This window comes from Drosophila persimilis, unplaced genomic scaffold (genome assembly GCF_003286085.1).
Source record: "Drosophila persimilis strain 14011-0111.01,24,50 unplaced genomic scaffold, DperRS2 tig00000431-arrow-pilon, whole genome shotgun sequence".
In the NCBI taxonomy this organism is placed as follows: Eukaryota; Metazoa; Arthropoda; class Insecta; order Diptera; family Drosophilidae; genus Drosophila; species Drosophila persimilis.
In genome coordinates, this window is record NW_020825312.1 from 3,069,419 (window position 1) to 3,084,100 (window position 14,682).

Sequence of the window (14,682 nt, forward strand, 5' to 3'; positions counted from 1 at the left end):
CCAGGTGCACTGGTGCACTGGTGCACGGGGGACGCTCTTCGCGTCCCCCTCTAAGATGGAGTGCTAAGCGGAGCTGCTATGCCCCTGGACTCTGCCGAAAAGCACTGCAGATAATGAATGCAAAGTGACTTAAAAATAAATATTCATTCAAATATAGGAAAGCTTGCTATCGAGACTAAAAGCTGTCCACCATAATCCAAGAATTGTATTCCATTTCGTGTATTAATTGGAATCAGAATAATCCTATTTGTGTGTTCCCAATTTAAATCAAATTTGTATCAAATATCATCCTGAGCCCTAAACAAATCAAAGGCACAGAACACATTGTTGAGTTCTTGCTTTTAAACATTAAACTACTAGTGCTTTTAGGGAAAAGTGCAGTGGGAATGCTGCCTACCAAAGTGATATCGAAGTTCGCCTCCAATTCGGACAAACAACACTTATAATAGCATTTAAAGTTTTGTGGCTCTCTGCGGTGATGCCCAAGCAACAGCAGCATCAACGGCACTTCCATTCAAGCAGCTACCAAAACAGTAGCAGTGACGCGTCGCAGGCGCCAGCCGACTCCACCGACGCCGCCTACGATGGGGTTCGCTGCTTGGCTTTGGCTGTCGTCGTACTCGTCGTCGTCGCCGTCGTCGTCGTCGTAGTCGCTTGCGTCGCTGCCGCTGGGAGCAGCGTGGGGCTTTTGCGCCACTGTCAGTCTCAGTCTCAGTCTCAGTCTGTCTGTTGAACGGAACGCAAGCACCGCAGGGTGAAACATACGCGGAATCAGTGCCAGCGGCTTCGAGGCGTGCTCCACCAGCGACAACGCGCGAATTCGAGTCTTGTGTGAGTGCGGGCTGCGGGCTGCGCCGGGCCGGCTGGGTGCGAGGGAGGATTTGTCCGATTGGTGTTCAGCGGTGTTCAGCGGTTGCTGTGGCGGATGAGATCCTCAGATTGCTCCATTTTGTGCCCCTTTGTGCCGAGTCCAGCCTTTGTGCCCGCTGCCGGACAATGACAATGGGCCTGAAATGGACTTTCTGGACAGAGCAATGTCAATGCCACGGCTGTCACAGTGCACCCCTTCCTCAGTCTTGAATCGCATTGATCATCCTCCTCCAAGCATTTCATTTTTTGTTTGAATCATCGCTCTATTGCCCATTTTTTTGTAGTGCAGTGAATGCTGACAGCGGAATACGGAATACGGAATACGGAATACGCCACACGAAAACGGAATACCCGCTCCAAATACAATAGAGCTGGGAATAAAGAAAAGTGTCGGAGCATTGTCAAGTGTCCTCCGAGAGCGGAAGCGGCCGCCCGAAACTATGCAGCAGTAGACACGCCGGAAATCGCCTGGGAGTACGTGAAAACATCCATTGTCATTGCCAAAGAGCAAAAAAGAGGCTGAGACAGGCAGAGCCCGTGCCCGAGCCCGAGCCCGACTCGCCTAAACTCGACTCACAGGTAAGTCTCCCCACTGACCGCCAACTATTTTAAGCGATTACCTTTAAGGGGAATTCTTTGGTCACGTAAATGCAGCCACATTGCTCTGAAAGCCCACTTGAAGTCGATTATTCCCGAAATTGTTTTTGCGAAGGAAATGGGTAAGGGGGATGGGGGATGGGGGATGGGGGATGTCCATTTTGTATTCGGTAATCGCTGCCCACCCCATCAGACCACAATGCGATAATTGACTCGGGCGTCGCTTTTATTTGCTTATTAAATAACATTTAGTTGTCCGCGCAGTTTTCCATATCACTTTCATTCATTCATGGCGAAGGCAAACCAAACACGACTATACTCGTATTGTACTACCCGGCAAACAAAGCAGAAACAGCGGCAATGAACTGAAAATTAACTATGCATATTTGTGCAGCTCATTAATAAATGCGATACTACGACTCCGACTCCGACTCCGAGTCCGAGTATATCTTAGAGCCAAACACCGAAAGATGCGAAGAAGTCGTTGACGCTGCTGCTGACGGCATCATCGGATTCGACTTGCGAATGCCCTTGATGGATATGACAGCCAGATGTTGACTCAGAATGGTGTCAGAATGTAGTACTTGTAATGTTTTGATACACCCTCAAATATACATACTCGTACATATTGTATCTATTAATTCTCGCCTGATATCGGTGGTAAAAGATAGGTGTTTCTCCTTGCCAATTCTCGTGGTGCCTTAGGACTTCCTGTCAAGCAGCGGTTGTAGTGTTCGTCGTACCACGTTTCTAGCAGAGCAGCCCCCACCTAGACTCTGTCGAGTTGCTGCCAAGATTTTACTGGCATTAGGAGCTCCGGCGACAGCTGCTGACTTTAATGATCTCTCCACGGCATCATTTCGATTGACCGATCTGCAGCGCACTGCAGCGGAAATTGAAGCTGTCTGCGGGGCTGGGCAACCCGACAACTTCCCGCCTGCGAATTTATAGATTTATGCGTATTTTTTAGGCGGGCTAATGGCGGCATACTTATTATAATCATGTCGAAATGCATAATCTTTGGATATAAGACCTGAGCTTGGAGCTGTCGCAATCCCTTGGCATCCCGCGGCATCTCTGTCGGGCTACTTTTCCAGCGAATAGATTTCATGTCTGTGACATGAAACCAAATGGCATTTAATTAGATTTAGATTGACACAACTTGAGTTGGGATTACAACTGATTCGCTTCAGGTGGAGACAGAACGATTGATCTGCTAGATATTGTAATTTGCAATCAAATATTATTGCTTGTAGTGCAATTTACATATATGAATGTTCATTTAATTACAGTGCACGCCCGTTGAGCAAACTAACCAAAATTGAAAGTGTTCATTTAAATGAATTTAACAATGGAATAACAACAATATTTACGATCGCAATATATTTGACAGCTATTTATAATTACTTTGAATGCAGTCTTAAAACTTTTCTTTAGATAAAAATGATTAATGATTGTAATGAAAATGGCACATACATATGTACATATAAGATGGAATACATACTCCAGTGGTATAGTATCGAGTATAGTCCCTGCTGTAAATGCTTTTCAACCGAGTGTCTAGCGTTTATCACTCCCTGAATTAGAGGAAAGGGAAAATAAGAAGAGAATCAAATGAAGGTCTTACTAAGAATAATCATCATCATCATTTAAGGGCTCTTCCACAATAGGAAATACCTTCGTTGCTTTTGTGACCCCCCCCGTGGAATTTTTTTTGGAATCTGTAATCTGTTTTCTCCTTCTTGCTCCTGCACACGGATTGTAGTCGACTCCACTTTGATTTCCATGGGGGAAATCTTAATTTAACTCAATTAAATTGTTATCCATCAGCCACTCCCCCATCCAGCCATTAAATTGGCAGGCCAAAAAGTTGTGACAACAACATTTTCAATGCACAGTTGTTAACCATGAGGCTGACATGGCTGTTGACAGTGTCGAAAGTTCTCCTTTGTTGCCACTGTTGCTGGGGCTCTAATTTGTGGCAGCAACACCAACTGGCAGAAAAACAAATGTACTTTGATGTAATACACATAAACATTTGCACGACGCGAACAACGGCAAAGGGAATGACACAAAAATTAGTTGCAGCACGCCGCTGGAGAGTGGTGGCACGAGCTATGGTGTTGCCATAGGCCCAGAACATGCATAGGAACCCCATAGAAACACCCCAACATCGGGCAAAATGTGTGCCAATTCAAGAGTCTGCCCGGGTACGTGCCATTGCTATACCATCGAAACGGGGCAGAGCCGTTACATGGGCGACAGATCCCCCAGAAAACAACATATTAATCATCTATATGGCACCATGCAGCAGAAGCGTCATCAGAAGCGTAGAGGCAGAGGCAGAGGCAGAGGCAGTGCGCCGTGCGCTGTAACAGTTTCCAGCCAAATGAGTCATTAGAAATAACCATAGTTGTTCGCTAAAAAAGCTATAAAAGAAAATACAAAGAAACTCAAATCTGTTACAAAATTGCATGCGAATTGCTAGGTTCCAGGAGACAGAGCCCCTCCCCAACGACGCCACGCGGTAATCACGAGTGGAGACTGACTCAGAACGAAGGGAGACAAGTAGGGAGAACTCCCCGCGTATTAATAGGGTCACTGATGAAGCTGACTAGCTGAAAGCAAAATATTTAAATTAGAAACAGGCCCTGTAATTGCAACTTGTTGCTGGATCGGCGACCGAGCACTCACGTCTTACAAATGCAGATAAGTGAAACCAGGCGTTTGCCGGAAATATTGAGAGGCAGCCTGTCGGGGGGCAGACGGAGGCAGACGGGACAGGGCAGCTTCCAAGGCTTCCCCACAGCTCTCTGCATCTTAATGGAAATGATATTCGAAAGAGTAAGCTCCTAAATCAAGTGCGACGGCAGCAGTAGCAGGGGAAAAGTGGCAAGATAACAAAATACAAGCCATTCCATTCCAGAGGAGAGGAACGGGTTTGACGAATCAACGGGCCAAGCGCAACGCAGCTCAGAGTGCCAAAAAGCCCAAAGATTGAGCCATAGATGGGTTCATGGATAGAAAGATGCACCATTGCGGCCCACAGATACGTGTTTCAGCGGAGTGAAAATGCCTATTTGTTTACATAAATATTCCATAATGTTGCGCATAATTGTTGGGCAAGATAATCGTAAGCGTGAATTATTTGCAGTGGGCGTGTCGTGCAGGTTTCGGATTAGCCCCAATCGTGGCCCTAATCAGCATACTGCTGCACATTCCCACGATCCATTCCGGGGCTATTTAAAGGTTCCAGTTACAGACCAAAAAATCGCTGAATACAACTCAGATTCACAGAATTTTGCCTTGTTTTCGCTATTGTCATCGTGCACATATTTATATTTATACACACACACATACATATGTACGAGTATATTCGGCCTTGGATTGCAGATTCATTCGACATTCATTGTCGTTAAATTGCACGCACTTTGTGATCGGGGATCGGAAGGACAATGGTCATTGTCTTTTCATATTTATGGGTTTAATACTTTAGTATTCACAATGTAAAACAAAGAGATACATATGCTCTCCGATCTTGTTTATCATCCATAAGATGCCGCCTTCAATTATGATTCCACGTCATTTCCCACGTATTGTATCACATTTTCATCACCTACCAGAACGTTTAATACTCTTAATAACAGAGCTGTCTGGCCGGGCGTGAGTGCGCCTTTTAATTGCCCTTGTGTGGCACTCACCGATAGCTATCTATCGGATGCCTAATAATACCATTTAATGTATGCAAAACGCTGTGCGCCGTCACCCGAGCTGGCGCCTCGGAATCGCTCTTGGACAGGCCTCTGTCTCTGAGATTGGAATTGTTAACAATAATTGGCGGCAGTGGCAGCGTCAGTGGTAGCCGCCTTTGAGCGCGTGCGCAGCCCGACTTCCATTTAGTCTCAATCTGAATTGGAACGCCGCTAACTGTGGGCTGATTGGGGTCTTACTGGTTTATTTTTGGCTCTTATCTGTGAGCCCCATCGAAAGACAATTAGCCAAATAAGTCGACGCGGGGACGCAGCCCGTGCCAAGTCCTAATTAATTGGCATGCATTGTGTGCCACTGCCGCTGCTGGTCTCGACTTGAAGTGATGCCAACTTGGCAGCGATTATCCGCCTCGATAGGCGCGACTGGAGGGGAATTATGCAAGTCCAAAGCTCTCAGGCGGGTGGCTCTGGGGCCAGTTTCTTTCTGAGTTTCTGAGTTTCTGAGTTACTGAGTTTCTCAGTTTTTGTGTAAAGTGTCATAAATCTGGAATGCGTTCTCATGTTTCGCACCGGGCTTAGCGGATCGGCGTGAGGCTGGTTTTCGATTGTGGTTGTCCTCCAGCTGGTGATCTTTTTTTCCACAGCTCATTCGCAAATTAATGCAAACGTTGAGTCGAAATTCATGCATACTCATTAACCAGTAATCAATTTGACGTAATGGGAATCGCTTTACATATAACGACTAAATTTACTGGCTCACCGTACTCGTATTGTTAAGGCTCCATGCTCCATCCATTCGGAGTGGAAGCGCAATTACTGAAATTTATTCTCGATCTGCATCTGCATCGGCATCGGCCACTAGAAACTAGTTCTCCGACTAATGATGCTTGATGTCGAACACGGGCACTAATTTGAATTTCAAAATCATACGTATTTGAATGGAAAAATATACACAAACATAAACTATATGAAATGTATTGCTAATGGGTATGCCACACGTGAGAGGAGAGATTGGATTGGATTCGATTTGATTATTCACTCAGAAACATTATGAAAATGGACTTGGAGTTTCCCCAATAATAATGTTGCCCCAGACAGAAAGACGACATACGACTCCTCTCTGTATAAAGAATAGTCTTTGGGCGGGTACCAAAACGGGTCTCTGAATGATCCAGAAATGGTCTGAATACGAAAACTCGAAAAACTTCCTTGTTTAGCCAGGATGGGATGTGTCTATCTTAGTTCTTAGAATAATATGGGGCACTGGAGCCCCTTACGCTGGCGACTAAAGATATTTGCTCGCTTCTATATGTGATTCTCAAAGAAAAGATAGGAAAGCCTAACCAAGATAGTCGGCAAATGAAACAACATAAATGGTTATGGCGATAAAATAACGTTCTTGGGCATTTCTGACATACTTACAAGCTGCAGTTGAAAATGTTCATTGAGCTGTTTCAATTAGATCCATTGGACCGGACCCGTTCATGTGTTCTGTGTGTTCTGTGTGTTCTGCGTTTCCCATTTCATGTTAAATTGCTTGTAAGTGATTTACGCTATCTGCTGCTCCCCGAGGTGCCAATGCATGTAAATAAAGCGGCAGCGATGCCTCCACAGATTACTGTGCCACTGAATCCAGTGGTAATGGGCGTTGATTGATTTTATGCTCTTGTCATCTAGGATCGCCCCCTTTTCGATGATCTTTCGACAAGCGAGTTGGAGATTTCAATTAAATCGGGCGCCTAATATTATTATTATTATTATTGCTGTGTTCTGCTTTGATTTTGCTGTTGCCACGGCTGGAGTATATATTTTCTTTTGAGTTAAAGTATATTTAGAAATTTTGGCCGCGAATAGCACAGCTGTAAAAAGATTCTGTTCGTCGCGTGCTCATCATAAATTCACATTTAATGGGATAGCTTATAAAATGCCACTACTTCGGCTCGGAAAGTAGTGGACGACGAAGACATCTCTTTGATAGTGCGGTCCAGCTGTCCGCTGACGACCCAATAAATTCTCTTCTGACTGTGGAAATAGTTCGTGGAGGAGACGATCACATGGCATCGGTTTCTATTGTATGAAATGCGGCTATACTATACTCGAACCATATTGTTATATTTCTATAAGTAATGCTGCCATAACCAGCGACAATGAACTAAATATTCGCTGCCTGACGAGACGTGAACGCACGTATATATTAATATATTTATTTATTACTGCACTTCATTATCTCTGGCATGGACACGTCACGGCAACGGAGCTGGGGCGGGGGAGCACTTAGCCTGCCATTGGAGACCAAGATTGGGGCTGAGGCTGGGGCATCCATGAAATTCATTTCAATTAGGCGGAGGCGAGAGCCTTTGACTAATAGCCACGTATGCGTAATGCTCCATGGTCCTGCCGCTGCTCCTCGGGAGTCGTGTGTGTGTGACTTATCGACATCTAGCGAGGCATGGCTTCCGCTTCCTGCTGCTGTTACAGCTATTGCCTCTGCTTCAAGTGCCACTCGACAACTTGCTACTTAACCTTTCAAGCAGGATTGCCCCACCTCCGCACACACATTGATTATTAACACCAGTTGCCCCTTGCGCTCCCAGACACTCCATTTATGCCCCTCGAGGACGTGTCCAAGCAAAGAGATTCGCCCCCGAAGACATCAGCGGCAGGAACATGGCCAAATGAGTATTGGATTTCGCTTGGCCCCGGAGCTAATAGATTTTTTGTGTTTATCTGGTGACAGGGACACGGTCTTTGATTGCCAATCGACTCCAATCAAATGAGTTTCTCGCCCTTTCGCTGGGTCCTCTGGCCCTCTTCCCCCGCACGGATTTGGATTACGAGCAGGCAGCGGCTGTTGCTGCCACCACTCTGATAACGGTCCATAAATTGTCCTACAACGTCAGGGCCTGCGGCCCGCAATATCAGTCGGCGCATTACACACACGCCACCGACTCCGACTCCGACGCCGAAACCCAAAACTAGCCTCCCCTTAAATATGATGAATGATGGGTGTGTGCGGGCTGTACATACATATATCTTCCCATGCGATACATAATTTCTGTTTTATTTGCATATTTCCTTCCACCCCATCTACTGCAAACACCAGAAATACCATTCTCGTTTTTTCCCGCTAACAATCTCATTTTATTTGAATAAACAACATGTATCTGCCCCAACACGAGCAGCATGGACTGGACTGGGCTTCTTATGGGTCTTCCGGCCACCGCCAATGCATTTGCCCCTACATCTGCTGTCGCAAGGTCACTCAAGATCCATAACAATTATCAGTGGACAGAGGGCCAGCTGTCGCCCATTCGAATGTTGCAATCGAGTCTGTTTTTAAAGTGGAGTACATCTTTTGAGAGTGCCGCAGGGAGCCATCTCCAGCGGCAGAAACTTGAAGAAAATGGGCGAAATTCAGACTAGATAGTGTATATGGGTGCCGACTTTCCTGCATGGTAAACTCTAAGACATTTCCACGAAAAAAATAAATAGTTTCGCTGCTTTCATCATCACACATTGCGCGAACTGGTCGCCAGAATTTTATGAACTTTTGCTCCATTTCGAGTAGCAATTTTGTAGCGCGTGGCTGGCCGACTGCCAGCAGAGCAGAGCAGGGCCAGAGTCGGTGCCGGAGCCGGAGCGAGTCCCGGAGTCGTCGGACCTGGACCTGGACCTGGAAAGATGCATGGACCCATGCGGTTCCAGACTGCGTGTAATGCTGAATCTGTATCTGTGGCTGTGGCTGTGGCTGTCGATGTGGCCACCCAGGTAACCTTGAATCTCCTGGAACGTGCAAGAGTTCAACTACCTACACATTTGGGATGGCGTTTGCAGCGATCGTTGATCATTTGGCTGCCACTTTCAACTGGCCAAAATGCCCGAAAAAATACAATCCAAAAATCCACAATCCCAGCCAGAGGAAAGATAAGAGATGCGAAAGCTATAAATAAATGCAAGGCATTATAATGACAGCAATAAAGAACACGATGATGACGCGGCACACCCCATTCATCAGTTTCGATGCGGCACGCACAGCCACAGCTGGAGCCCGGGGGTGCTGCTCTGGTCTGGTCTGGAGTGGAGTGGAGCGGAGTGGAGTGGAGTGGAGTCCACGCATCTCGTTCGTGCTGCCTGTTGCACATTTCAATGAACTTTTCTCCGCTGTCTGCCCTTTCGCTTAAGGATTATTTAAATCTCTCACTGGCAGCTGGCCGACTGATGAAAAGGGAGCAAGTGGGGCAAGTGGGGCAAGTGGCAGATTGCTAATTGCAATGCCTGCCACATAGCCACGTACTTTATGGACATTTTGGACGGCATGCTTGCGTATACGCAGTTCCATATTCTATTAAATGGCGCTTTATTTGCCTAGCGCTATTGTCAGGAAATTTAATCCCATTGAAAATAAACACAGACATCATTAGCATTTAAGCCCATTCTCGATCCCAAAAATATTTACGGCAACACTACCACACATTTACCACTACCAGTCTATGCATTTTCCATTGTTCAGGCAACAAGTATGAATGGTTTCTCAGAATAATAATCCTTTGAATGACATCGCTAAATTACTTTCCATTGTTCCAACGAATTCGTTTCGCAAAATAAATATTTGTTGGCGAATTTCGGTGCAGATATGTTACAACGACCCCCAGATATATGACTATATTCAAATTCATGCGAATTCTGAACAAATGTGTTCGATATTGTTTCAATCATTCGCACTGTACATATATGTATGCATCGACTCGTATTAAACATATTTTTGCTTTCTTTGAAGATGCGTCTGAAATAAATGGCCTGATCATCAGGTTTCTTTGCGTATTTAGGATTCTGCCCTACATCTCAAGCCTTCCTTCCACTGCAGCCTTCGCCGTCAGCTGGCTATCAAATTACACTTTTGACTCTTATCGCTTGCCCCATCCACAAGCAGCCAGACTGCCACTCATTTAGTATGAGGCCGCATGCAACATGTGGTCTTGGCTCTGCTCCTCTGTGGCTGCGCTGTGGACCGCACAGAGGCAACGACTTGTTTTCGTTGCACTCTCGGCCTGGGTGCGGGTGTGCTACCGATTTATTTATGCAAAGCCGTTTGTAAAGTATTTCCCACCTTTAAGGAGGGCTGTTCCAATGTTAAACATATTGATGCACGTAAATGGATGTATTGTGTATCCGTGTGCGTGTGTGTGTGTGTGTGTGTGCTTGTGTTAGCCTTAAAAACAAATAAAGTCAAATTTGGCATGCAAATCCTTTAAATCAAACAAAAGGAATTGCAAACGGGGCGGTTCGGTACGGTTCGGTTCGGTTCGGGGGCGTAGCGAATAAACCAAGGCCAATAAACGTCGACAAGCGACACGCTGGATGACAGCGAACTTTTTGGCCTCCCCCTCGCCCCGATCCCACCCCTCGCAGCCGTACAACAAGTACATCGCAAAACAAATTGGAAAACATAAAATCAACAGAGCTAATAGTTCACTTAGGGGGCAGAACCAGGCAACAAAGAGTACGCCACGAACCAGGCAGCGCCCCCACCGAAAGACCACAAGGAGGAAACCGAACATGGGATGCCCTGGGTTGGACCATTTACCGAATCTTCATCTTCCAAAAAGACCCTGGAGAGGTATTAAATGAGTTTAGAATACCCTCACGGTATCATCTCTAAAAATATATCCCAATTCTAAGACTAGTTCCGCTGAAAAACGTATGCTCCATGGACTATTTGTGTTAAATGAACTTCCTTTAGAATATGACACATTTTCTTTCACTTTTTCCAATCCAAGAAGATGCCTGTCTTGCTATGCCGATGCCATTGGATAGGGTATAACGGAGCATACCCACGCGTGTGCCCACCAAGATGGGTCTTTGGGTGCCTGCTTAGTATGACATACTGGCACACTTTCCTTACCTCCAGCCCTCCCTTTATCGCTCACGGCTCTTGGTACGTCTTGTGTGACCGGGAGAGCCCTTTCCTATGCCCTATGCCCATGCCCCCCAGTCATATTGAGCCGATTTACTATTGAAAATACAATTTTATTAGAATTTTCCTCACTTTTTTTTGTTTGTCTTGAACGGTCTCGGGGTTTCCCTTCATTGAGTCTTCATTGAGCCACCGACGTTTTTGAATGTGCAACGCTCTGACGACTTTTGAATTTGATGTGCGTAACTTTTTACGACACCAACCACCGACAACCACTCAGATCTGCTGCGCTGTACGATGCATACGATGGCCCTATCTGTACATGGAATGTGATTTAACAAAAAAGTGATAGTATTGGCCTGCTCCAGCAGCTGTTGCTGTTTTTGGTGCTGCTGCTGCTTCTGGTGCTGCTAGTTTGAATACAATTTTATTGCTTATTGGTTTTGGGAATTGCATATGGCCCGGCGGGGCAAATGGCCGCAAACTCAAAGCGGGAAATCATAATGACTCATAAATTTATAAGTGAAATATATGAAACTTTGATTTCAGCCAGTGGGCACCCCATGCCGACATGGACTGGGGGCCGATGAGGATTTTATTTATTATGTTTTGTCTTTCGACACTTTCGCGGGCATTAACATGAGGCACTCGAGTCGAGTCGAGTCGAGTCGCGACCGAACCGTGCCGGTCTCGGCCCCGGTCCGGGCCCGCCCATGTTTGCCGGTTAGGCCCAAATAATCGGCGCTACGTGCGGCCCATTCTAAGCAAACAGGCGGCGAATTCTGGGACTCCCCAGAATTCCTAGAGTCTAAGATGCGTGCATATGGATCGTCGAAAGGGGCAGAAGGGGTCGACGTCGGCGTCGGCTCTGACATTGGCCACGCGGGCGGTGCACGTGCTGGCGGCGTTCCGTCTGTGAACTGCATAAACGTTGCCTCATTATGTCAGGAAGCCCATTTTGAAATGCCTCAGATGGCCAGAGACGCGGACACGGACGCGGACGCGGGCAGCATCTCTGCCAGGAATGTGTCGAAAATCAAAGTCTTCTTTGGGGATTGTTCAATTTGTATTACTTTCGTTTTGGGCCTAATGATATCATTAAGTGTTCCGGCCAGATTGTTGAATCAGATGTTTAGCATACGTAGTCGGTAAATTGAGCATGATGGAATTACGAGTTCATACGAGTATGTATGTATGGATGTATGTATGTATGTACCTGAAAGTATTGCAAATGAAAAGATTCATTCACAGCACAGTCAGTCGTTGAGTTGGAAGATTCGAGTAATTCTATTTGGTATTTTGATACGTGACGCAATTGCATATAGACATATGGCCCATGGGATGGATGGTTATGATTATGCATTTGTTTTGATATTGCTATTTATAAAGCATCAATATAAGAATAACACATTTGCAGTTTTTTTCTCGCCATAAAAATCCCTATATACAAGAAACTAGAGAACTTTTTGCAATTATAATTTTAGCTGGTAGTAAAAATTGTTAAAAAAAATATGTCTTTTGCCATTTACTAGAAAAGCTATGGAATCGGGAAAGAGTAGTTTTTATTTGTGACTAGTTTATGCTACAGATATAAAAAGTGGCCTCCACGAAGTACCAAGTATGCCAGATCGATGGACTGCACATATTGTAATATATCGATTTTATTACTAAAAGGAAGCATATACGAGTAGAGCAAAGTTATCATAAAGATAAGGGATGTACATAAGAGGAGATCCATCACTCAATCAAAGGGTTCAATGCCTTTTTTCCAGTGTAGTGATCTGTCATTTTATTCACATCTTTATGGAGCTTCCTTGCCATGTGGTGGGAACCACGGTTTATGATGTGTCAGCAGGCATGGCTGGAAGATCATCAAAATGTGTTCTGTGAACTGTCAGCTAGCTGTGTCTAATGAAGAGATGAAAATACTTTTACTGAATGATCACAATTGAAAGTAATTTGCATTCCAGACCATAAAAGACTGGCGGCGTGAAAGTGTTGAGCCTCGAAATGTTGTATCTTGTGGGTTCTTCTAGAGCCATGCTTGATAAATATTAATTGTCGGCCCCTGTCCAGTGACAATTTGAGGTCAGCGGCATAGTTTTAAATGTATGTACAAGATCGTATCTGTATCTGCATCTGTTTCTGTTTCGGTTTCGGTTTCGTTTTCTTTGGGGAGCTGGCGCCCATTAATTGTGTTAGATTATTCACACATGACAAGTGGAGAGGTCGAATTGGACAACAGCAGACTGGTAGTAGACAGCGAGGCAGAAGTTTGCTGAGAACTTGAATGGGTTTATCAGTTGCCCTTGGTCGCTGGCAATTAGAAAATGAGCTGCGGCTGGGATTACAATGATTTATTGGGTGGGCCCAATTTTAAGGTTTCAACACAAATAACTTGACAAAAAGTGTATTTATGGGTAATTTTCGGCATTGATCTCTGACATTACAGCTGCCACAGAGCCGCTGACAAACAAATTACAAACTGTATTCGGTTCTAGGTGTGTCTCCGCTTCCCTATCTACCATCGGTTTGTGGCTAAGATCTAGAGATCCGGCTCTCCTAATTGCCATTAATCTCGGCCGCCGATGTGCCCCACTGGTAACCCATGAATGACGCATAGGTCCGTCGGCTCGTCTCTGCCAATTTGTGAGCGAAAGACGACCACAAAGTTGTGCGGCTTCCAGGTGGGCCTTTTGGGTGTGTGTGCACCCCGGAATGGGCATGGACAAGGGCTTCGTGGCTGGCGCCGTGTTCCCGTAATTGCAATATGCATTCGTCAGTTGTACCTGAGGGATGCCTGCTGGTAGCTTCCCCGTCGAGTCAAGTGCGGCTCGTGTTACCAATAATTGCGGCTGACAGACAACGTGTCTGCGGTGGGCTTATTTGGCCGCAGAAGTGTCCGCTTGCGTGAACACGTACTCGTAGCTATTATTTATTGCCAAATATTTATATATTGATTACATATTGAAACAGGAGCTAATCCTTTCTCTGTTATTTCTTGCAGTGTTGTGGCTCTGATCAAGATGCGTCTGCTACTGTTGATGCTGGGCCTGGTTTGGACGTTTTTAGCTCCTGCCCGGGGCTCCTTTGACCTAATAGGACAGTCCATTAAAGGTAAATATATCAGGGTATCTGGGAGAATAAATATGAGAGATGAAACATTCAAAACTTTTAGTGAAAGCATTAATCAAACTGTGCGACAGTCGTTTTGTACAACAATTATCTTGTAGGCCTGGATGAGTAGATTACTTACTTCCTTATACTTCAATTTTGCAATATAACCCCAAAATATTATTTTTTACTTAAAAAAACCCCGATTTGCTCTGCGAATTCGGCATTCGCGACGCGGATATCCATAAAAATTAATGAATTGCAGAGAGAACTATTCGCCCTTTCACAGGATTTTATAATTTTGTTGTTGTGTGCTATGCTCCTATTTTTCAAGTTTAGTTCTTTGGTCTAATAAGTTCTCAACAAAATTTGCCTCTTATCGATCGAATTGTCCAAAGAGTGTCAAAGGTGTATAATTCTTAAATGTCAAAATTCAATTAACTTTTGTCAATTGACAAGGTCGTCAATAATTGTTGT

General features: G+C 45.2%; 1 protein-coding gene across 1 annotated transcript in view; it reads left to right on the plus strand.

Moving 5' to 3' along the window:
• The first annotated feature begins 747 nt into the window (after positions 1–747).
• Positions 748–14,682, plus strand: part of LOC6595956 (collagen alpha-1(XV) chain) — a 55,711-nt gene continuing 41,776 nt past the window's right edge. The window contains exons 1-3 of the mRNA XM_026989725.1: positions 748–831; positions 1,155–1,449; positions 14,099–14,208. Of these exons, the coding sequence (XP_026845526.1) occupies positions 14,118–14,208 (91 nt within the window). The 5' untranslated portion in view covers positions 748–831; positions 1,155–1,449; positions 14,099–14,117. The remainder of the gene's footprint in view (positions 832–1,154; positions 1,450–14,098; positions 14,209–14,682) is intronic.